The 20,844-nt window shown below is 55.9% G+C and overlaps 9 protein-coding genes across 9 annotated transcripts; 3 read left to right on the forward strand and 6 right to left on the reverse strand.

The window, feature by feature from the left end:
* The first annotated feature begins 15 nt into the window (after window positions 1–15).
* J3D65DRAFT_618651 (uncharacterized protein) lies at window positions 16–633 on the forward strand. The gene is made up of 3 exons (XM_066799665.1): window positions 16–84; window positions 156–338; window positions 412–633. Exons 1-3 carry the CDS (start codon window positions 62–64, stop codon window positions 461–463), a joined length of 258 nt encoding a protein of 85 aa, XP_066656714.1. The 5' UTR covers window positions 16–61; the 3' UTR covers window positions 464–633.
* On the reverse strand, window positions 532–1,970 carry J3D65DRAFT_618653 (Ribokinase-like protein). The gene is made up of 3 exons (XM_066799666.1): window positions 1,792–1,970; window positions 1,475–1,735; window positions 532–1,385 (listed from the first exon to the last, which is right to left on the reverse strand). Exons 1-3 carry the CDS (start codon window positions 1,925–1,927, stop codon window positions 652–654), a joined length of 1,131 nt encoding a protein of 376 aa, XP_066656715.1. The 5' UTR covers window positions 1,928–1,970; the 3' UTR covers window positions 532–651.
* Window positions 1,971–2,400: 430 nt separating this feature from the next.
* J3D65DRAFT_666167 (adenylyl cyclase-associated protein) lies at window positions 2,401–4,271 on the forward strand (the record flags this gene model as incomplete). The annotated part of the gene is made up of 5 exons (XM_066802900.1): window positions 2,401–2,444; window positions 2,562–2,814; window positions 2,864–3,177; window positions 3,225–3,774; window positions 3,825–4,271. 5 exons carry the CDS (start codon window positions 2,401–2,403, stop codon window positions 4,269–4,271), a joined length of 1,608 nt encoding a protein of 535 aa, XP_066656716.1.
* A 1,250-nt stretch (window positions 4,272–5,521) lies between these two features.
* On the reverse strand, window positions 5,522–7,133 carry J3D65DRAFT_618665 (uncharacterized protein). The gene is made up of 4 exons (XM_066799667.1): window positions 7,046–7,133; window positions 6,866–6,917; window positions 6,317–6,742; window positions 5,522–6,263 (listed from the first exon to the last, which is right to left on the reverse strand). The coding sequence occupies exons 1-4, from the start codon at window positions 7,088–7,090 to the stop codon at window positions 5,809–5,811; spliced, it is 978 nt and encodes a 325-aa protein (XP_066656717.1). The 5' UTR covers window positions 7,091–7,133; the 3' UTR covers window positions 5,522–5,808.
* A 72-nt stretch (window positions 7,134–7,205) lies between these two features.
* J3D65DRAFT_618668 (GTPase-activating protein GYP10) lies at window positions 7,206–9,227 on the reverse strand. Its single transcript, XM_066799668.1, has 3 exons — window positions 8,665–9,227; window positions 8,475–8,609; window positions 7,206–8,386 (listed from the first exon to the last, which is right to left on the reverse strand). Exons 1-3 carry the CDS (start codon window positions 8,873–8,875, stop codon window positions 7,446–7,448), a joined length of 1,287 nt encoding a protein of 428 aa, XP_066656718.1. The 5' UTR covers window positions 8,876–9,227; the 3' UTR covers window positions 7,206–7,445.
* Window positions 9,228–9,838: 611 nt separating this feature from the next.
* On the forward strand, window positions 9,839–14,528 carry J3D65DRAFT_666169 (mono-functional DNA-alkylating methyl methanesulfonate N-term-domain-containing protein; the record flags this gene model as incomplete). The annotated part of the gene is made up of 4 exons (XM_066802901.1): window positions 9,839–10,772; window positions 10,824–11,245; window positions 11,295–13,219; window positions 13,268–14,528. The coding sequence occupies 4 exons, from the start codon at window positions 9,839–9,841 to the stop codon at window positions 14,526–14,528; spliced, it is 4,542 nt and encodes a 1,513-aa protein (XP_066656719.1).
* Window positions 14,529–15,368: 840 nt separating this feature from the next.
* Window positions 15,369–16,892, reverse strand: J3D65DRAFT_601523 (uncharacterized protein; the record flags this gene model as incomplete). The annotated part of the gene is made up of 1 exon (XM_066798044.1): window positions 15,369–16,892. The coding sequence occupies one exon, from the start codon at window positions 16,890–16,892 to the stop codon at window positions 15,369–15,371; it is 1,524 nt and encodes a 507-aa protein (XP_066656720.1).
* Window positions 16,893–17,451: 559 nt separating this feature from the next.
* J3D65DRAFT_618677 (uncharacterized protein) lies at window positions 17,452–18,771 on the reverse strand. The gene has a single exon (XM_066799669.1). The coding sequence runs from the start codon at window positions 18,662–18,664 to the stop codon at window positions 17,555–17,557; it is 1,110 nt and encodes a 369-aa protein (XP_066656721.1). The 5' UTR covers window positions 18,665–18,771; the 3' UTR covers window positions 17,452–17,554.
* A 255-nt stretch (window positions 18,772–19,026) lies between these two features.
* J3D65DRAFT_618678 (uncharacterized protein) lies at window positions 19,027–20,479 on the reverse strand. Its single transcript, XM_066799670.1, has 3 exons — window positions 19,843–20,479; window positions 19,601–19,795; window positions 19,027–19,540 (listed from the first exon to the last, which is right to left on the reverse strand). Exons 1-3 carry the CDS (start codon window positions 20,323–20,325, stop codon window positions 19,361–19,363), a joined length of 858 nt encoding a protein of 285 aa, XP_066656722.1. The 5' UTR covers window positions 20,326–20,479; the 3' UTR covers window positions 19,027–19,360.
* Window positions 20,480–20,844: the final 365 nt, after the last annotated feature.

Here is a 20,844-nt window from a genome sequence, read left to right on the forward strand (position 1 = left end):
CCACCAACCTCGCACCACCGTTCCATTTGCCAGCTACCCTTCAACTCGCTCTGTCTTCGCCATGGGAGGAGGCGGCAAGATCCCGTACGCGCCTCGACTCTGATTACTGCCCATTGCGCCCCGTCAGACCCAATTCGCTGACCGAGCACTGCTAGATACCCCAAGCACGTCTGGTCGCCCGCCGGCGGTTGGTACGGACAACCCAAGAACTGGAAAGCCAACACGGCCGTCATCGGCTCTGTGCTCGTCGGTATTTCTGTGGCTCTCTTCACTACAAGCGCGAACCTCGAATACCGAGACAAGATGCCCGCCCAAGGTCGCTTCTTCCCAAGCCGAAAGTCAGTTGCCCCGTACATTGGTCCGAGCGGAGGGGAGGCAGATGGCATTGGACCATGAGCTGACATGGCCTAGCTGGTCCAAGCAAATCCGTGAGCATAATCGCGCTCAGAAGGAGGAGTCTTAGAGCAGCCGATTCAATCAATCAACCAATCACACTCAATGAATTGTCAGTCATAGTTGTGAGGACGCATGGTCATACATTCCACTTGTTATGAGTAGCTTTTAGAGTGATGTATAAGAAACGATCAAAGGAGACGTCTACGAGACTATTTCTAAATCTATGTCTATCTGGAGCCGCTGTCCTGCTCTGTACTAAACTGCTTCCAACATCTCTCTATACCTCCTGACCCGATCCTCCACTCTATCCCCGTTCCACACTTCTCCAGGTTCCAACTGTGGCATGCCCACTTGTTCGATACAAAAGCTTGCCGCGACGTTTCCCCACACGGCAGCCTCCTCCAAGTTTTGAACACCGGAGGAGGCACCACCTCTGACCAAGCCCACTGCCAGCCCTCCGAGGAAGCCATTGCCACCACCTGTAGGGTCGACAACTTTGGACGGATCGCGATGATAAGCGGGCAACCAAAGCTTTTTACTGCGTGAGGCCACGTAGCAACCGTCCTTGCCCGCCCGCACAACTACAGCTCCGCTGCCATCTTCTCCTATGCCAGACGCCAGCCATTTTTCGCAGCAGTCTTGAACGGCCTCCCTGTCGACATCTCCATTCGCTTGAGTGGTACTTTGACCATAAAAGTCGCCAAGCTCCCCGTGGTTGGGACTCACGACATGCACGTGCCGCAATGCTTGCATGCAGGTTTCGAGCTCTTCGGGCGTGCAAAGATCCGGGACAGGCTCCCAAATGAAGAGGGGTGAAGGCAGCGATCTGTCCGTGTGCACAGAGAGGTCCTTGCGGCGTCGAAGAATGTTTGCAGCCAGGTCCATGGCTCGAGAGGGCGAGCAGATGAGATGGTAGGATTTGGATTCCAGGAGATTGTCGTCGAGTGAATCGTGATCAATCCGGAGCTTGGGTGTAAGATATTTGAAAGCTGGGAGAACTTAGATGAAGCGAGAAGATGTGACTCAACAAGAACGAGGCCGAGGTTGCGTATGAAAAGGATCAAATGAAAATGCCTACCTCTATGCTCGTTCTCCCCATAGCCGTTCCAGCCCCTGGTGGTCAATCGATCAGGTGTTTGCCTAAACAGGCAATGCGTATCCCAAGATTCAATCGTCTGGCGGACCTGGGCTGGGAAATCCGAACCCTCATCTACAATCCAACCGACGGAGGTGGACAAGGGTGGTGGAGACATGATTCGGGCGCCCATGGCTGAGTAGGCGCCAGCGCCGCCAATGACATCTCTGACGGGAGGCTTTGGAGGCAGGAATTCAATGTCGTCTGCAAAGCATGCACTCAGGAAATGGCTTGGGGTGCTGGAGATGGAGACGCGGTACCGAGGATGAACATGCCCAGGCTGACAAAGTCGATGGCGGGAGCATCGTCGTCGGCCATGTTGATGTAGGAGAGGGTGTCGAGAAGGGTCGACACGGGAAGGGGAGGTTCGGAAGTATCTCTGTCCAGATGCTGCATGAAGGCGGCGGTGTCGCGGAGTCGGTCACAAACGGCGTCACGGTGCAGCGGACGGGAGGACTGGTGGACGCGGCGCCGGCAGATCGGCCTCGCGTCGGCCACCTCACCTCACCGGCAAGTCAACAGGGAGAGCCCAAGCTTGGAGCTGAGGGCACCACCTGTCTCCCTTCCGTTCTCTTCGACGGCACCTTGGCTCTGCACCCTCTACGTAGACCAAACCATTCCAAACCGTCTGCCTGTCATTTGTGTTGACTTTCTTTCATCCAGCGCCCTTTCACCCCGCTGCTGCCTGTCTCACCTCTGCCGCCGACCTCCACCGCTGCTGCTCGTCCGTTAAAGGGATCGGATCACCTCCCCGACCACCGCATCAACCTCAAAAATCCACCTCTCCTACTCCCACAACCAGCAAGCTCCATCGCCGTTCCTGCCTCTCAGTCCGCACCACCCCGCGGCCCTCTCCCGCGACTGCCGCCATGGCGCAGAACAACATGCACAACCTGACCACCCTCATCAAGCGGTAATCCTCCACCCTCTTCCCTCTCCCCGCAATGGACCCCGACGACAAAGACCTCCAGTCCCGCGGGGCTCGCAGGGTCTCGTTCAAGCTCGACGTCTTTACTAACTTCGCAATCAGACTCGAGGCCGCAACCTCGCGCTTGGAGGACATTGCCTCTTCCACCTTTGAAAAGACTGGCGCCCCCAATGCCGCTCCCATCGCTGCTACGCCCGCCGGCGCGCCTCCGTCTGCCCCTGGAGCGCCCACCCCCGCCGCTCCCGCAAAGGAGCAAGCTCCTCCCATGATTGAGGCATTCGACGCCCTCATTGACTCGGATTTGAAAGACTTTGTGGATCGGAGCAAGCAATTCGGTGGGACCATTGCTGAGCAGGTACACAGCGGATGAATTGTACAGGAAGCCACGGCTCTAACGATTCCAGGCCCAAGCGCTCGCCGAGGCCTTTGCTGCCCAGCGCCAATATCTCGTCGTCTCGACCAAGGCCAAGAAGCCAGACATGACTTCGACTGCGTTCTTGGAACTGCTCAAGGACCTCCAAGGCGCCATGGAGAAGGTGGATCAGATTAAGCAGGTCAACAGAGAACCAGAGATCAAGAGCCACCTCACCATGGTCGCGGACGGTGTGGGCGTCTTGGCATGGGTTACGATGGAGGTGAAGCCCGCGGACACTGCGGCGGAACTCTTTGGTGGCGCTCAGATGTACGGAAACAAGGTGCTGAAGGAGTATAAGGAGAAGTCAGTCTTTCCGCTTTCTCCCTTGTTTGATTGCTAACGGTAAGCAGGGACAAGAATCACGTCGAATGGGTCCAGTCTTTCTACAAGCTCTTCAAGTCTCTCATCGCGTACATCAAGGAGCACCACCCTCGGGGCGTTCAATTCAACCAATCCGGTATTGACGCCGCAGAAGCTCTCCGCCAGGTCAAGTCGAATGGCACCAATGGCGTCCCTCCTCCGGCCCCCGGTGCTGCAGCTGGCGGCGTTCCCCCACCTCCTCCTCCGCCGCTCCCCAACTTTGACAACATCCCTCCGCCCCCACCTCCGCCGCCAGCTGGTGGTCCTCCAGGCAATCGCGCCGGCCAAGCAGACATGGGCGCCGTATTCGAGCAGTTGAACAGGGGCGAGACAATCACCTCGTCTTTGCGCAAGGTAGACGATAGCATGAAGACGCACAAGAACCCCTCGCTGCGGGCCAGTACAGTGGTGCCTGAGCGCAGTGATAGTCTCAGTGCGCGGAGCAAATCGCCCGCGCCGCCGGGCAAGAAGCCCAAACCAGATGCGTTTAGGGCCAAGAAGCCGGAGAAGAAGGTGCTGGATGGCAGCAAGTGGATCATTGTGAGTTTCAACAGCTTCGCCTGTGCTGAAACGGATCTGACCACGCTCAGGAAAACTTTGACAACCCTCCCGCCCCGATTGAAATCGAAGCCACGATAGTTCAGTCAATTCTGATTTCGCGCTGCAAAAACACGACGATCCGCATCATTGGCAAGGCCAATGCCATTAGCATCGACAACAGCGTACGCGCGAGCATCATCCTGGACTCGCTCGTCTCGGCCGTCGACGTCATCAAGTGCCCCAACTTTGCGCTGCAAGTGCTTGGCACGCTGCCGACCATCATGCTCGACCAGGTCGACGGCGCGGCCGTGTACCTCAGCCGCGAGAGCCTCAACACCGAGGTCTTCACCAGCAAGTGCACCAGCATCAACGTCAACCTGCCGCCGCGCGAGGGCGACGAGGAGGGCGATTACGCCGAGATGCCCATTCCTGAACAGGTCAGGAGTTTTATCCGCAACGGCAAGTTGGTCAGTGAGATTGTTGAGCACGCTGGTTGAGCGCAGAGGTGCTGTGGCTTGGAAATCGTTTGGATTGTTTGAAGTCCTTTGAGATGAGGAAAAATCGAGCAACCCAGTTCAGCGCTTCTACGTAGGTAGCATCTGGGCTTGGTCTTGTACTGTACGATGCTGGAGCAGCGACGGTGGTGGCATGGTTAACTATTGGGCTGAGCTCTTTGGACCAGACGGCGACCGACGCGAAGTAAAGCAAAGCGTTGGGCGAACCGCTTTTGGGTGCGTCTTGGTGTTTGTGCTAGATGTGCATATATTTCAATATTGCTTGGATCTTGTTCTTGTCCTCGTTCTCGTTCTTGTACTTTACTGCTTGCTTGCATATTTTGTTTGCCGGTGTCTCTGTCTGTTTCTTGGGTCGTTTGTCATGTCACTGGTTGACTGTCTCTGCCTGCGTCGTGTGCTTCTTCTCTTCCCTTCCGCACGCACGCGAGGTGTTTGCGGCGTTGTTTGCTGCTTGGTTGTTGTCTTGCTTTGTGTTTGTTTAGGGTGGCGTGGTGTAGTGAGTGAGCCAGGGAGTGTGTTGGGGTTGAGTGTGTGCGTGGGGACTGAGGGAGGGTACGGTAGCATGGAGTCTGAAGTCTGAAACAATGAGATGAGGCTTTTGGGATAGGTAGGTAGAATGGAGAGTAGCGTGGACGCTGTCTGCATAACCAACTGTCTCTTCATCCACCCCTTCGTTCTCTCTTACTTGGTCAATCTGCATAGGATGGTAGCGGTGCTCCCCGAGGCGCACGACACACTACCTATTTATATGCCGGTGCTCCGTCCGTACCCATAATAGTCTACGGAACCAGCGTCTCTTCCTACCTAGGCACCCACTTGCCTACAACCTACCCGGTGCTTGTGTGTCCACAGCGTCAGCGTCAGCATCAGCGTCGTCGTCGTCGTCGTCGTCGTCGTCGTCGTCGTCGTCGTGCATCTGTCTTCATAGAGAGATCTACACGTCCCTAGTTCGGCTCGTCACGGATGGCAAACAAGTAAACAGGCAGGCAAGGCGCAAGGCCACGATTACAAAATGCACATTTATGTCCTTTCCAACTGCTGTACATGACTGTCCTCGTATCACCATGTTGCGGAAACCTCGAGAGGCAGCAGCGGGTCGGCGGCAGTGCGTGTCACCTGTGTAGGGCCGTAGATGGATGTTGACTCTTGACTCTCTGGTGTAGGAGCCTTTCTACATGGAGACGAGAGCTACAGCGCCGCATGTCACAAACAGACTACTGTAGATAAACGAGACGGCAGTGTCAAAACACGTTCCTTCGCTTTTCTTCTTCCTACTACATGCTACATGAGATATGCGTACAGCAGAGGACCGGCTCGGTACCACGGTGGTTTCCCAAACATCTCCTGCTCTTTTCCATAACTAAGCCCAGCCCGCGCGAGACCCGTGCCAGACGGCTCATGTGGTCCTCTGACCGACGCGAGAGTGCGAGGGAACGGCAGGATCAGGGCACCACAGCCGCACAGCTGTCCGTCTGTCCGAAGAGAGTCGTCCTTCTCGTGCCCAACCACAGCCGCGAGCTCAAAACAACAGCATCCGCGCGTCAGTCTCGTCAGCCGCCTTCTTCTTCTCGGCCGGACTGCCCTGCGCAAAGAACAAAATCTTGATCGCGACCGCCAGGCCGGCATGCAAGATGATGACGAGCACGAGCAGGACGCGGCTGGTCTTGTGGTCCGTGGCGCTCAGGACGGGCCACAGGTTGCGGAACAGGAAGAAGCCCGAGACGGCGAAGCCGGCGCCGACGAAGACGTAGTTGAGGATGGTGACGGGCGACCACGAGATCAGCGCCACCGGGATCCAGATGATGTTGGCGTAGCCGTAGAGCGCCCAGCATTCGAGGATCGAGGCCGACGACGGTGTTGCTGAGAGGTTGTTGGCGTCGTTGGATGTGCTGGATGAGCTGCTGAACCAGCGCAATGCGCCCCATAGTCCCAGCGGGAGCAGCGCGGTGTAGCCGTAGATCAGACCTGCGCCGCCTGAGATGCGTGTTAGTTGGACCCGTCAGATCAGCTGGTGGGGAGAAGCGCACCACTCAACAACCGAAAATCGTAGGGGAAGTGTTCTTCCCCACGATGCGCCAGCCACTGTGACATGGTGCCCGTAAGAAACAGGATCATGACGACCGTCGTCGCGATCCACACCGGGCCATACAGGTCCGGGTTGCCGTCCAGCACGTCGAGAAAGTTTGTCCGCGGGAAGACGGCCGCCCAGCACCGCCGCATCACCTCGTTCGTGTCCACGTCGAAGAATTGCTGGTAGTATCCGATGCTCCAGAGGTAGCGCTTGGACGACGGGTTGCTGCCACCACCACCGCCGCCGCCGCCGCTGCTGCTGCCGCCGTCGACGCCTCTCGCGCGGCCGCCTTGCTGCCCAGACGAACTGCCGCCATTGTTGTTGGTGTTGCCTACGCTGTCGGGTGCGATTTTTCCCGTGCCGCTGGTCGAGCTTTCAAAGTCTGCGGGGAGAGACATTAACGGGGTGATTCCTTTCTTTTTCCTCCTTCTGTTGCTCCAGCAAGTGGGGATCTCGGAGGTGTAGGAGGAAGCGCAAGAACAGGACACATGTCAAATGGACGTACTCGACGGGTGGAACTCGAGATCCTCTTGGAGATCGGTGTGGCCCAGGTCGCCCTGCGATCATGGTACGCGTCAGCAAAAGAAGTGTTTGGTTCGGATGCGCAGACTTGAAACTGGTCTGTTGCTCGCTCGGGGGAGCAGGTCGGGAGGGAGATTGGAGGGAAAGTTGGGGGGTGAATTACCTCCTCATCGACATCTACCACGACGTCGTAACCTCGATTTGCCATATTCGGGGCTTGTCTTTGCGCTGCGGTTTGGTGTGAAGCAATGCCGTCGAGCTTGGGAACCTTGGTGGTTAATTGAGAGCTGTCAACTTGCTACCGCCTTTGCACGTGATCGACGCGCGTGCCGCGAGTCATGGCGTGTGACGTCGACGTCTTTTTTGGCTTCGCGACAAGTCAGATCCGCAGCTTCTTGGATTCCAGTGCTGGGCTCATTAAGGTACATTTTTGAGTGCAGTACCATCAAACTGCGGGAAAGTAGACCCTTGAAAATGGACTCTATTTTGATGCTTTCCTCCGATCCAGTAAACGCCAAGACTACCTGTAGTCCAAGACAATCCGTCTACCAGACGTAACTTTTCTACCTGAATTGACCCACGAAGACGGCGAAAATTTGGCGGGTATTTGCTCCCAAGTGAGATGCGCCAAGCCTGATCATGCTAGTATACGAGTGGAAAGATTCTGGGTTGCGGCCCAACCACCAAGCCAGCACACCCACTGCCACTGCCAGCCCGAGCCCCCCGGCCGGCCTTCTGTAACGGTATAGACCAAGCTTGACCCCGCGTGCGAGCGCCTGGACGGCCTTTGCGCGGCGTACCTGGGCCTCGTGCAGCTCGAACAGTTCCTCGGCGGCCGCCAGCGACTGCGTGGTGAGGCCCTGCGGATCACGCGTTGTCTTGAGAACGCTGTATTGTGATACTTTGCCCCAGGCGCGAAAGGGGAGGCTCTCGGGTGGAGACCGGGCGAAAAGCGCGTCCGAGTCGGCTATGAGGCTCTCGAGGTCTAGCGGCGAGGGCAGTTTGGACAGAGTAAAATGTAGAATCTCGGGCTCGTCGGCGGGAATGGCCATGAGCTCGGGGCGACGAGCCAAGATAATGGCAGCAAACAGATAAACGGAGAAGACAGCCTCGCGCGACAGCAAAAAGTCAAATAGACGGGCAATGTCGCCGTAAGACTGGATATCGTGCGCGTACATTGTGATTGTGGCAGCCAAGGCGAAGAAAGGCTGAGTGGGGCGCAAGTGGTGGCACAAGGCCGGATCGACGCTGTATATGATGGCAGGCAGCAGGTTCAGGTGGGCGATTGCGGCGTCGAGAGAAGGCAGCATAAAGTCGCGGATGCGCAGCAGCGAGAGGCGCGTGATTGCGGGCACGGCCAGGCTGGGGCCGAGGACCAGCAGGAAGACTTGGACAATGTCATGGTAGCCTTGAAAGTAGCACAAGAGGGGGTGGCGGCGGAGGACTTGGGCGATGACGGAAAAGAGCTCCTCTTTGCGCAGGGCGATTTGGTCGTCGGTCTGGTCTGGAAGGCACCGAGGTGGGACATGTCAGTTGTTGCGGTCTGAGGTGAGGGTGCGGCTGTCAGGGCTGCGGTGTAAGCAGAGGCGCACCGTTTGGGTAGTAGACGAAGGAGCGGTTCACGTCGAGCTTGACCTGCTGCTCGTCTCTGTGGGGTGGGAGGGTGGTGGTCCAGTCGACGGAGGAGGACGAGGACGACGAAGCTGACGAGCCCAGCAACAATGGCCCTGAAAAGAGAGTTAGAGAGCTGTCGACGGATGGCTGCAGGTGGACACGACATACACGCTTCCCTGCGCACGTCGTCGTCGAGCAGGCCGCCTTGTTCAGTCGCAAAGGCTCGCAGTTGGTGCAGGTCGGCGTCCCTGCATGCGCGCAAGATCAGCGCGGCCCTGTCCGGATTCGTGGCATGGAGATGGGGTTCGGTCGGGCTCTGGGGCGGCGGCGGCGGCGGCGTGGCAGAGTCGTGGTCGAGGTCGAGGTCGTCGTGATCCATGTTGCATCAGCGGAGCTGCCCCATGCTGCTGGAGGGACGAGCGTTTGCCGGAGTAGGGCAGGGCGTGAGCGTGGGCGTGGGCGTGGGCGAGTCGCGAGTCGGTTGAGAGCGCCGGAGCTGCGGTGAAGCTGGAGCCAGAGGCGGGCCAGAGTTCAGGTGACTGAAGAGATGACGGCGACAGGAGGGATGTGACTGGTGATGTCCGGGTGGATTTGATGGGCTGGCGGTGGCAGTGGAGGCTGAGGTGACGGGATGACGGGAGGCAGGGCAGGGCTGCAAGACGCGCAGCGCAGCAGTCAGCAATGTGATGATACATGTACATAGCTGGTGAAGTGGACCTGAAGTGGTCGAGAGAAAACGGCACGGGTACAACCTTAATTGCCGCAGTGCTTTGCCATCATGTACAGTCTGGTACCGGTACCGTCGACTACGCCTGAAGGTTCTGCTTCGCTCGATCGCGCCCCCCTCCCGGCCAGTGCAGTCAGGTCGACGGTTGACCTCCCTCACATTTCATCCATCGACAAAGAAAGTGACGGCTCACATCCGCTGGTCAGTCTGCGCCGCCATCAACCTGACGAAAAATTAAAAATAAAAAAACAACCCTTCTGCTCCCTCCAACCCAATCCGAGCGCCTGCATCTCCTCCCGCCGTCCGCACCGCTCCATTCGTGCGGGTCCGTCCTCTCGTACCCTCTCGTCTCTTTTCCACCACCTACATATCTCCATCACCAACCGTCTCCTCTCCCCTTGGCTGACATGGGCTGAGTCCATCATGTCACAGGAAGTGCCGCAAACCCCCGTTTCAACCTTGCTGCTTGCCATTTTCTGTCTCTGTCTTACCGCCTCCACGCTCCCAACCTCTCGCCGCCTCGACAAACCTCCCCCGCCAAGCCACTTTCGTTTCCACTCGTCCACTTTCTCTCTGACATCTTCTTGATCTGGCCGCCGGTTTCGAATTCCCGCCATGGCTCTCCAGACGGGCGTCTTGGAAAATGGCCAGTGGGTCACGAGAAACGTCGACATTTACCAGCTCCTGGCCCTCCAAAACCGCCTCAGAGAAGATCAACCTCCCAGGAATCCGGCCCCCGCCGAACCTGCCATGGAGCAACCCACAGTCGGCCTCTTGTCGCGCACCATTCTGCGGAGCCCCATCATCAACTGGATCATCCCCGCCCGCATACGCCACCGCGAGAAAAACGACGTGGTATTCATTGGCGAGGACTTTATCCATCTCAAACAAGTCTTGCCAGACGCAACTTTGCGCCATGTTTGCACAAAAACAAACTTTGGCTCCCGCATTCGAGCCGCCAGGATTTTTGGAGAGCCGCGAAAATTCATACATCCCGACTTTCAGCATCTATCTTCCCCCGAGCTAGCAGCTCAACAAGACAGCGAATCCGATGATTCAGTCCCTCCTCAATTTCTGGCCGTCACCCTCGAGTCCCGCGAGTTGGTCTTCATGTTTGCTACCGAAGGCGAGGACGGGTGCATCAAATGGACCGAGACCAGCATTCCACTTCATCCCGACGTCTCCGTGTTGGAATCTCCAGGCAAGCATCTCGCTGTGGATCCGCGCTCGCGCGCTCTTGCCGTTGGTTCATCGTGCAACTGCATTTTGCTCTATTCCGCCAAGAGCATGTCCCAGCTGCGACAGAGCATGCCTGACGATCCGACGGTCGACTGGTGGACGCCGTTGGTGACCGAGATGCCCATTCAGGTCCGAGGCGTTATTTTGAAAATGGAGTTCCTCTTTCCCGATCCCAAACACGATTCTCAAGTCATCCTAATAGTCTTGTACGCCAGGCACGGCAGGACAAGAATGTCGTGCTATGTATGGGATCACAATCTCTCGCCAAAGACCATCAAAACCGTCCTAGAAGGTTATCCAATTTCTTCGGGTAGGGCGACCCATCAAAGCTAATACTGCCTCGTCTTCTAACATCTACTAGGACAACGGCGTCCTCAGCTTCTCATGCCCTTGCAACAGGGGTTGTCATTTGTCCTGGTCGGCAAAAAAGACGTAGATCTCTACCAAAACATCACAACTCAGCCGACGAGGATACCCACCAGCCTGGCCAATCCTGAACCCCCAAGGTTTCCAGGCAACTCAAAACGCTTCCCCGTGTGGACCTCATGGGCACGGACCGACAGGAACTTTGGGAGACATGACGAGAATTTCTACCTCATCCGGGAAGATGGGGTTGTAAACTACCTGACAGTCAACTCTCGAAGCGGCGCCCTGACGAGCAATGCTGGACATTTCAATTGCAATGTTTCTACAGCATTTGCCAGCCTGGATGTTGGCCCTGCCTTGGACGCCCCTGATGTGCTGATAGCTGCTGGCGAGTCTTCTCAAGGAGAAATAGTCAAGGTGCGTTTCTTTTGAATTCTGATGGGAGGTTATGGCTCAAGTTTTATAGATTGGCCAGTGGAAAGACGAGATTTCCCAGACGGATAGAAATCTCGCTTCCAGACGCTACAAGACACGCGCGCAGGTCATGGAGCCCGACTTCATTTCGTCGGTTCCCAACTGGTCACCGACACTGGATTTTATCGTGGCCAACCAACCGAGTAAAAAGACAGGTATCGCCTCGACTCGAAAGCGCATCATATCGACCTCTGGCCGCTCCCCGTATGGCTCCGTGTCGGAACTCAGAACAGGCTTCAACGCAAAAATCGGGCTTTTTGAAGAAGATTCAATATTTTCCGGGGTTACGGGACTCTGGTCACTCCCGGATGCAAACGATCGTGGTGTTTTCTTTCTCCTGTCCCTTCCCGTCGCGAGCGAACTCTTACACATCTCCGATGACGCCCAGCAACTAGACATGGGGTACGACGAGGAGACTTGCGGTCTGGATCTTTCAGTCGGGACTCTGATATGTGCCAATATTGAAAAGGGCATGGCTTTGCAGATAACTTCGCGTTCGCTGGTCGTCGTCGAAACATCAACATCAAGATCTGACCAGGTTTTGCCCAGGAAAGCCACATGGCGGCTCGATGATGAAGAAATCCTTGCTGCATCCATTTCGCCTGAATACTCGACCGTGTATTATGCAGTACGAAGTCCCGATGGTTTTTCGATCCGGACCATGAGGCTCGAGGCAAGAGGAGAAGAGGTCAAATTTGAGGCTGCAGGCGCAAAACCATTGCAATCGGATCCTACTTGCGTTCAGTTTCTCTGGGCTAAATCGAAGAGCCTACTCCTCTGCGCGACTGCGGATGGCTTGATTCAACTACACGAAATTCACCTCGATGGCTCTCTTGGCGATATCATAATGTCACAAAACGTCCAGGGAGGCGCAGCTCCGGGATCACTTGCTGCATGCCAAAGTGCAGTCATCATTCGCAGCCCCTACAAGTCGTCTGGCAAGACGAGCATGGCTCTGGTCTGTGGACTTCGCAACGGCGAGGTTTACACGGTAGACATGTCTGAGATCACCCAGAACGGATTCTCGAGTGAAGACATGAAATCCCCAAAGCTAAAACATCGAGAGGGCCATGGAACTCTGCGGTTCGGCAAGACTAAGCGCACAAGCCTTGGACACACCCCTGTTGTGCTGTTCGAGGACCCTGAAACTGGACCAGTTGGCGGATTTGCCACTTGCGGATCCGAATTCCATCGTCTTGGCCTCAATTCAGTGGACAAGACGGGCCTGGAAATCACAAATATCTGGTTGACGGACCGCAGGCGGCCGTACTTGCAGCAAAACCAGATTTCTGCAATTTGCCGCATTCCCCGCGAGCCATGCCTGGTAAGAGGGCTTGGCGGGGCGTTGATGTGCATTTCCGGGTCTGCCATCTACATTGTGCATCTCGGAGAAGAAAAGCACATGGTCCCCCGAAACATTCCAGTCAGAGGTTCTCCAAACCGAGTCGTCAGCTGCCCAAGCTTAAAGGCTCTATTTGTGGCTTGCAATGAGCCAGTGGCGTTTGAAGTGACTGACAAGAACGGCACAAAATGCTCGCGCTTCCGCGAGAGCTTCATACAAATGTACGACGAACGCGGTGATGCAAGTAATGACCGGTCTGCTGCGGAATACTACCTATCTGCTGGGTGGCGCATCAATGCCCTTTCGGCTATTGAGCTGGAAGGCAATCACGGCAAGAGATATGTTCAAGTCGTCGTTGGCGCTGGGACGAGCTCCAAAACAGAAGAAAAAGCTGGGAGAGTTCACTTTTTGACGCGCAAGATTCGCGAAAACAACCGACCAGAGCTCGTACAACTCAAGGAGCTGAAATTCAGAGAGCAGGTCACATCATTGGCACCATATGGAGAGTCGAATGCGCTACTGGTCTGCTTTGGACGCAAGGTTCATCTCTACATGTTCCATGCGGAGAGCAAATCGTGAGTCTCCTGATTCTCACATCTGAATGGCACTAATCATCCTCTTAGGCTGCGTGTGGTCGCGGAAACTGAAATCCCCTCAATGGGAATCCACGTTACAGCTGAAGGCGAACACGTCTACATCTCGACTGCTTCCGACTCTCTTCTGGTGTATCAAGTCATTGAACAGCCTGAATCTCCTGAAATGTCACATCGCTTCGAGCTCTTATTCACAGACAGCCAGGCACGCGATACGTCTTGCCACGTACGTCTGCCGTTTTCGCAGTCTAAGCCGGAGTCCGCTGCAGTTCCAAATAGCGATGCGAGCACCGCCGATACATCTAATCCACGCGAAAATAGCGTCGCTCTTGTATCCGATAAGCGCGGCAGCGTTGCTGTCCTCTTCTTGCCACATCTCAGAGCCTACCAAACCGCCGTGCCAACTCTTGTCGAGGCTGCGCTGCCTCGCTCGGTCATGCGCCTCAGGCGTAGCACAGCTCCTCCCAATTCCAAAACACGCAGCCCAGAATCACGACCTCCTGGCGTGCTTGCAGACGACGTCATTGGAGCCGCCTCTGACGGCACCTTTTTCAACTTCTCCCTCGTCGAAGAACGGACGTGGCGGCTCTTGAAATTCCTAGAAAACATGTGCAAGCTGGAAGAGCAAAAGCGCCGGGCTCAGCGTCCGGGCAGCCATTTGCTGGCCATGCGTTTCGACCCCAGCACGACCAACGACCTCATCATCGCGCCGCTGCGCCACCTCGACCAATCGGAAGACAGCGCGGACGAGGTTCTCGCCGCCGCCGCCTCGTCTCAGCTCGCAGAGCACGACGCCATGGACCTCGACGATGAAAACGACGCTGTCGGCGGCGGCCCCGTCCTGCAGCCGTCCTCGAACCACGCCTCTGCCTACTCGGGCACCACGGAAACGATCCTGCGCGCCCTCGACCCGGACAAGAACCGCACAGGCCTCAAGCGGCGCACCGCGTACCACGTCGACGGCGACATTCTCGCGACCATCCTCGTCGGCGGCCGCGCGGAGGAGTCCCTCTTCGCCATGCTCAGCATCTTTCGGCGCGGCGACAACGGCGCCGTGTGGAAGCGTTTCGTCGAGGTGGTTGACCAGGCGCTCGGGCTGGACGGCGAGGGGCAGGTCAATAATGAGGGAAGTGAGACTGATGGCATCAGAGCGTTTGAGGGCATGGACATTTCGGGGGCTGGCGAGGTCAGGTCGGCGACGGCGAGGCAGACGGAGCGCGATGCTCGGATGAGGTTTAAGTGCCGGCTCGTGGTTGAGTGGTTGAAGCGGTTCATGGATCCGGTGTTGTAAAGAGGCTGGAACTGGATGCTCGGCCTGCTGGTTCCCCTAAGTCTTCCTTTGCTCTTCTCTATTCCCCCCTTTCCCTCTTCCATCCTGCGCCTATGTCGCACTAGAAACACCACACAGCGACTGCAGAGAACCCCATCCTCCCTTATCTCTCCACCACAACTCTTCTTTTCCTTCCCTCGCATCGTCTCTTCCCCCCATATCCCCCATCTATCTTCGGCGGCAGTCTGAAAGCAGCGCAGCGCAGCGCAACCAACTCTTCCTTGCTTGCTTACCTCGCTGTCTGTCTGGTCTTTGGTGTCGTCGGCTAGCGATCACTCATACACGTCATTTCGTCTTGCATATTTCGTTTTATCTCCCGTCTTGCGCTCCTTTCCCTACCCTCCATCTGCCTTGCTCTTCTTCTCTGTACCCTTCCTGCTCTCCCCTCTCTTTCCCCCTCTCTCAAATCTATATACACAGTCTCCACTGCATCGTCTCTCGGCCAACCAGCCCCATCGATCCATCCACCCATCCACCGCCTATCTCTTACTCACCCTGACTTTACTTCTCTTGGTCATGGCCGTCCAATTGCACCCCGTCGTCGTGGTCTAGACGACTTAGATACACATACAGAGAACAAGCGCAATGACAAACAAATTCACCTTGATGGAAATTAGGGTCTCTAGTGCATCTGCCCCAGGCGCCGGTCATTTCCTTTCTTCTTCCCGCTTGCTCTCCCATCAAAGATGCGTCGCGATTGTCTGCGGTGTCGGTTTGCCAGCCTGCCAGCCAGCAAGTGTGTGGTACAGTTATCTCATTCATTTGAAGATGCGACAAGCTACCTCACTCCTCCCTGCTCCCTCACCAATCATCATCATAATCCCTCGCCGCCTGCGCCTCCCTCCGCTGCCTCTCCCTCTCACTCTCCGCCTCCTCCGCCCGTCTTACCGCATCGCAGACCCAATGCAAATGGCGCTCCTTTTCCCACATCTCCTCTTGTCCGTGCCCGGGCCCGTTCCCCGGCGCGCAGCAGCACCGCGCCGGCACCGGACACCTTGCCTGGCCCTGTGGGCGCGTCCAGCTCGCCGCCGGTGCTGGATAGGCATTAACACCACCGACACTGTCGAGGCAGCCGTCGCTGCCGCTGCCGGGCCCGCCGCGGTAGTCTCCCGATTCAAGTGTGTTGTTGGTGGTGGAGGTGGTGGTGATGTCGAACCGACGCAGCAGGCCGCGGGCGATGAGGGAGCGGAAGGGCGAGTACGACAGTTTGGCCGAGTGCAGGTAGAAGGGGAGGAACTCGAGGAGCGGCGTGCTGAGGGGTTGCGCTTGGGTGCTGTTGCAGCTTAGCGTGAGAGTGAAGGGGCGGGGGTGAGGGTTGTATGGCGCTCTAATGGTTGATGACGGCGGTGGTGGTTGTGGGGTTGGTCGTGAGTGGGGTTCTTTTGATAATGATGATGATGATGGGGCTGGTGGGGGAGGGATTGTTTTGGTTGAGGATGATGCTGTTGGCGCAACTGGTCGCGACCAAGGTTTTTCTGTTGATGTCGGACATGATGGTGGAGGTAGTGGCTTCCAAGGCCCTTTGCTGAAGCAACACGGTCCCTCCGTGACGGCTCTCGCCACCATATCTCCCAGCGTCCAGTGCAGCAGCAGCACGCCGTGCTCAGCAACACGTAGAAGAGAGCGAACTACCGGTGCAGGCGGCGGCAGCGGCGGCCGCAGTTCCGGACGGCAGAGGAAATGGTAGCGGCGGAATAGCGCGGACAAATACTGCGGAGGCTCCTGGTCATCATCATGATGTCGCTGATCCTGTCCGGAACATGGTGACAGGCTGCCCTGGTCCTGGTCCTGGTTCTCATCCTCAGGAGTCGGCTTCTCCCGCATGGTTCTTTCGACCTGGACGACCAGGTTCACGGGCTGCCGCAGCTCATCTTGCTGCAGCTGAAGACTCTCCTTTCCTTTCCCAGTGGTGGCTTTTGCATGTCTCGAATCCTCCGGCCACGTCCTCGTCGGCAGAACCACCCAATCGACCCGGTACCGCTCGCGTTCTCCTGTCACGTCGCCCTCCTCCTCCTCGATCCGCAGACGCATCACGTATCTCAGCTTCCCGTGTACATGGAGCCGTTCGAGTGTATCATGCGTTTCAGCGCCAATCTGGCGACACGTGAGAAGGAGGCCGCCGCCGTTGGTTTGTGGGTGCAGTGGAAAGTTGAAGATTGGTTGCCACTTTTTCTGCGCAGAGCTGGTGATGAAGATCGAGGATGGGATCGGCTGTTTTGTGTACTTTTGGGTTGGAGGTGGTGGAGGGAGTGCAGTCGTCAGACAGAGGTCCAAGATCTGGTCCCGGATTTCGCGCGGGAGAGACAGGAGAGTTGCAGGTGGCATTTCTGCGCGTCGTGGTTTGATGTTTGCTGACTGATTTCTTTTGACGATTCAAACAGCAACAAATACCGCAATTGACCGAATCGGCGCGCGAAAGATGGAGTAGGAACAAAGTGACAACGACGAAGACAAGACGTGGTTTGACCGGCAAAGAGCTATAAGGTGAAGAAGGGACAAGGTCAGGTAACTCAGCGCCGATAGCCATAAATAAACGCGGCAGCCTGGACGCGCAAAAGACAGCTTACAGCTTGGGGCCACAAAGAAAGGGTTGCGACGTGATGGCGCTAGGGTCTAAACAACCGAGGGTTTCCCAATGCGGAAACATGGCTGGGCCCTCGGCCATCATGGTACCAGAAGACGAGCGCAGGGGCCATGTGGAGCGACAATCGACTCAGCCCAGTCGGTACGAATGTTGCGAGAAATCGAATGCGTAAGGTGACAAGGCAGCCATTTTGGTTGCAGAGCTGAGTCAGAGGTACATGAGGCTGAAAGCTGACGTGCAGGATCCGACTCGTGCCATGGGGAGGGAAGACTGGATGTCTTGATCTAGCCTCGTGTGGACCTCATGGATCTGCAGTGGTCTAAAGGTACACCCGTTTGAAACATCTGCTCGATATCAGCACAAAAGGGTGGGAACAAGACAATCCTGCACTTGACGTCAAAACTCAATCTTGGGCATTCGCGGAACGCCCAAGAACCCGCTCCACAGCTCTTGCAACATTGCAGTCGATTCTTTCTTGACCGTCTACAGGCCCACGACCCTCTCTTTTTCGCCACTCTGCATCTTCTTCCTTTTGATCGGAGGACCTTGGACCCGCAATAGAACCAAAGCGCTCCTCCACCGGCAGGCCACAATTGTGGTCCAGCACGCGTAATCTGCTCTGGAGGAAGGCTGCCTGGAAAAGCTGTCCAGTAAGACTTCGAAGGTTCCAGGTCTTCAGTATGTGGCCGTCCAGCCGGACATCAATCGTCTCGATGCAGTCGTAGACGTTTGACGTACAACTCATCTTACGCGGAGCGATCAGAGTGCGCCAGATGAGCATTTCGAATTCAAGAACAACAGCCTTGGGATGCACCATTCCGGTGTAATATGACTTCCAGGCCTCGCGGGTGTTTCTGAGCCGTCGAGAAACAGTGAGGTCGCAGCGCTGCCTGAAGCGCTCTGGCGGTACCGACGGTGAGACGACGTTCAGCGAGAGATGGCGCACTGATCGTCTGCGGGGCGGCTCTGTGGGAATCAAGGGTCCTTGGAATGCGGGGCCCCATTTGACGAAGCGCCTCAAGATGGCGGCAAGGCAATAGAGAATCTTTGGATTCGGCTCCGGGTGGAAGACTTGAAAGAAGGATTGGTCAGGCACGTCGGGGAGAAGATCGTTGGTTCCGTGCCACGACGGCAGCCCCGTGAATCGAAAGTCGACTTCGAGGTAATCATAATGGAGCGAGTCGACGGGAAGTAACAGCCAGTCCAGTCTGAAGAACTTTTCATTGCGGATGAGAATGTTGAGCTTGCTGTTGACGCGGTGATGGGCATAAAGTCGAAGAATAGTCGCCTGTACCTCGGCATTGACTGCCCGGTTGACTCGCAAGAGTGAGACGCTCGCGATGGTAAATTTTGAGCCAGGATAGCTGACTGTTTCGTCACTCAACGTGTTTCCTCGGATATATGCGTCCGGATCGGGCGATTCTGGCGGAGAAGATGGAGTCGTGAGGCAAGCTTCCCAAATGCAGTCGCGGAGCTCGCGTGGAAGATCCATCAAGTTGGGGGGCAGCCTCATCTTGGTTGTAAAGAAGCGACCAATAATGGAAGAAGATGGAGGTTGCAGGAGGACGTTGATGAAATAGAATTCTAGCCCTTGGATACGAATTGCGAGCAAAGGGAGCGTCCGTCGTTCACGGCAGGTGGCAATCTGGACCCGATTCGAGACTGCCCCGCCTAGACCCTTTCATGACTCGCACGCATTTGACGTCATCCGCCTTATCTTTCCCACTTTCGAGCACCTTTGATATCCAGAAAACACAAAGACGCGTGATGTCTTCTTGCCAATGGATTAGCACATGTGAGAAGCATTCACGTCTTCCATGTGGCGGCGCGGGGCTATTCTCACCCTCACCAGTTCAGTAAAACAACGCTCTATGAATGGAGTATTCTTCAATTGATTGGTTCTACCTATTTTGGACTGACATTCATCCGTTGCCTCGGTTCATACATTACAAAAATATCCCTCGGAAAGAAAATCGTTGACATGGCGCCCATGAATCGTCGTATAGTCATGAGCCTGCCGCGCCAGAATGCATGCTGGAAAAATAAAGCGAAAGACAAGTACACCGCCAAATCGTAGATATGAAATCACAGGGAAGAAGAAAAGGGTAATAGACAGTGAAATATTCCTGGCCCGATATCAGCTGTGAAAGAGCCCTGCACCTTGCGGGAGAGCCTTGATGGCTCGGAATGTCCAAGCCGTCCTTTCGGACTAGGCCATTTTTTCGACTTCAAGGTAAAACTCCTCTTGGTTCTTTGCGTTCTTCCTACTAGATGTGCCGACGAAGAGCGCCCAGCAGCTGACGACAATGACAGTCAGTGGGATGGCAGCCGCGAGGTAGATCCAATATCTTGAGGTGCCGACGTTGACGATGGGCATGCAGAAAATGACCTGGCGAACCAATGAGTCAGTGAATTCAAGAAGGTGTAGTGTGGCTGCTCAGATACTTACGGCAATAAACATTGCGGGAAGGAATAGAGCGAGAAGCAATGCTGCCGCTTTCATGGAGGGGCTGTCCCGCTTCGTGGCGCTCACTAGGCTCTTGCTGTCCTTTGCCATTTCTAGGTTCAGCCGGGCAATATTCTTGTAGCTGTGCACCATTTCGATATTTTGCTTGCTATCTCGTTGAATGTAAAGCGTATTGAGCTGTGCCTAGGTCAGCGGGCGATCACTAATCAGGAGTCTTTACTTACGACGGACGACAGAAATTCCATGCGTTTTTGGAGCGTTTCAATGTGACTTGCAGCCGATGACCTAGATTGTAGCAGGTATTCCATATGGTCCAGTAGCTCGATGCTCGACGACTTCATGCGCAGTTGGCTTGAAGGTTCCGAGATTGTTGGAACTAGTCCGGTTACCGCATCGATGGCTCGGCAGATGGGCTCCACCAGGTTGGCTCCGTAGAGACTACAGAAATACGAGCTGTTGCAAAGTCTCGCAGTGACATTGATGGCTTTGGTCACTGCCTTTTCTGTCTCGCTGTGGAAATCTGCATCTGATTGGGTCCTGTCCCGCAGTCCCGTGACTCTTTCGAGGTTCAATACATCTCCGGCGAGCGATTGGATGTCAATGGTGGAGAACTCGTCAATGCAGAATGCTGCAATGATTGAGGGTGCCATCATTGGGTGACAAGCGTGGGCCTTTGAATTTCGAAGTCGGTGTACAATCTCGTACATTTCAGGGACGCGGGCCAGCAGGAGCCCTACTGTTGTATTCGTCTGCGAATTGTACGCCACTGCAGCTGCGCTTGTGTACGCTCGGACAACCCAGGCTTTTTCTCGTCAGCAAGTGGGACGCGATCTGCATGGTGCCAACTCACACATAATTCCATCAGATTCGAGCTTTGTCCTTGCCGTGGATACGCAGTAGTGGATTTTGAAGCATGACGTCAAAAATGTTGGCGGTATCGAGCAGTGATCCAGTAAAGTTTCAAAAGCGTTGCGGTTGAAAGGGAGCGTGGGCGTTTGGTCCTGCCATGGCCCAATTCTACAGGTTGTTAGATGGCTGTCATTTCTGGGGAAAGAGAAACATACATGAATCGAGAGCCGCCTTTACAACCGGGCATGCGCTTTCGATTCGGGGCCTAGAGGATGGGGGATGAGTTTATCTTCACGAGTTGATCGGACATGACGGCTTACATCTTCCTTGACCCATCTTTCCACTTCATGAGGCTCCAAATAACCGTTTCGCTCGAT

The sequence above is a fragment of the Phyllosticta citribraziliensis genome (genome assembly GCF_038025025.1).
Source record: "Phyllosticta citribraziliensis strain CPC 17464 chromosome Unknown J3D65scaffold_4, whole genome shotgun sequence".
In the NCBI taxonomy this organism is placed as follows: Eukaryota; Fungi; Ascomycota; class Dothideomycetes; order Botryosphaeriales; family Phyllostictaceae; genus Phyllosticta; species Phyllosticta citribraziliensis.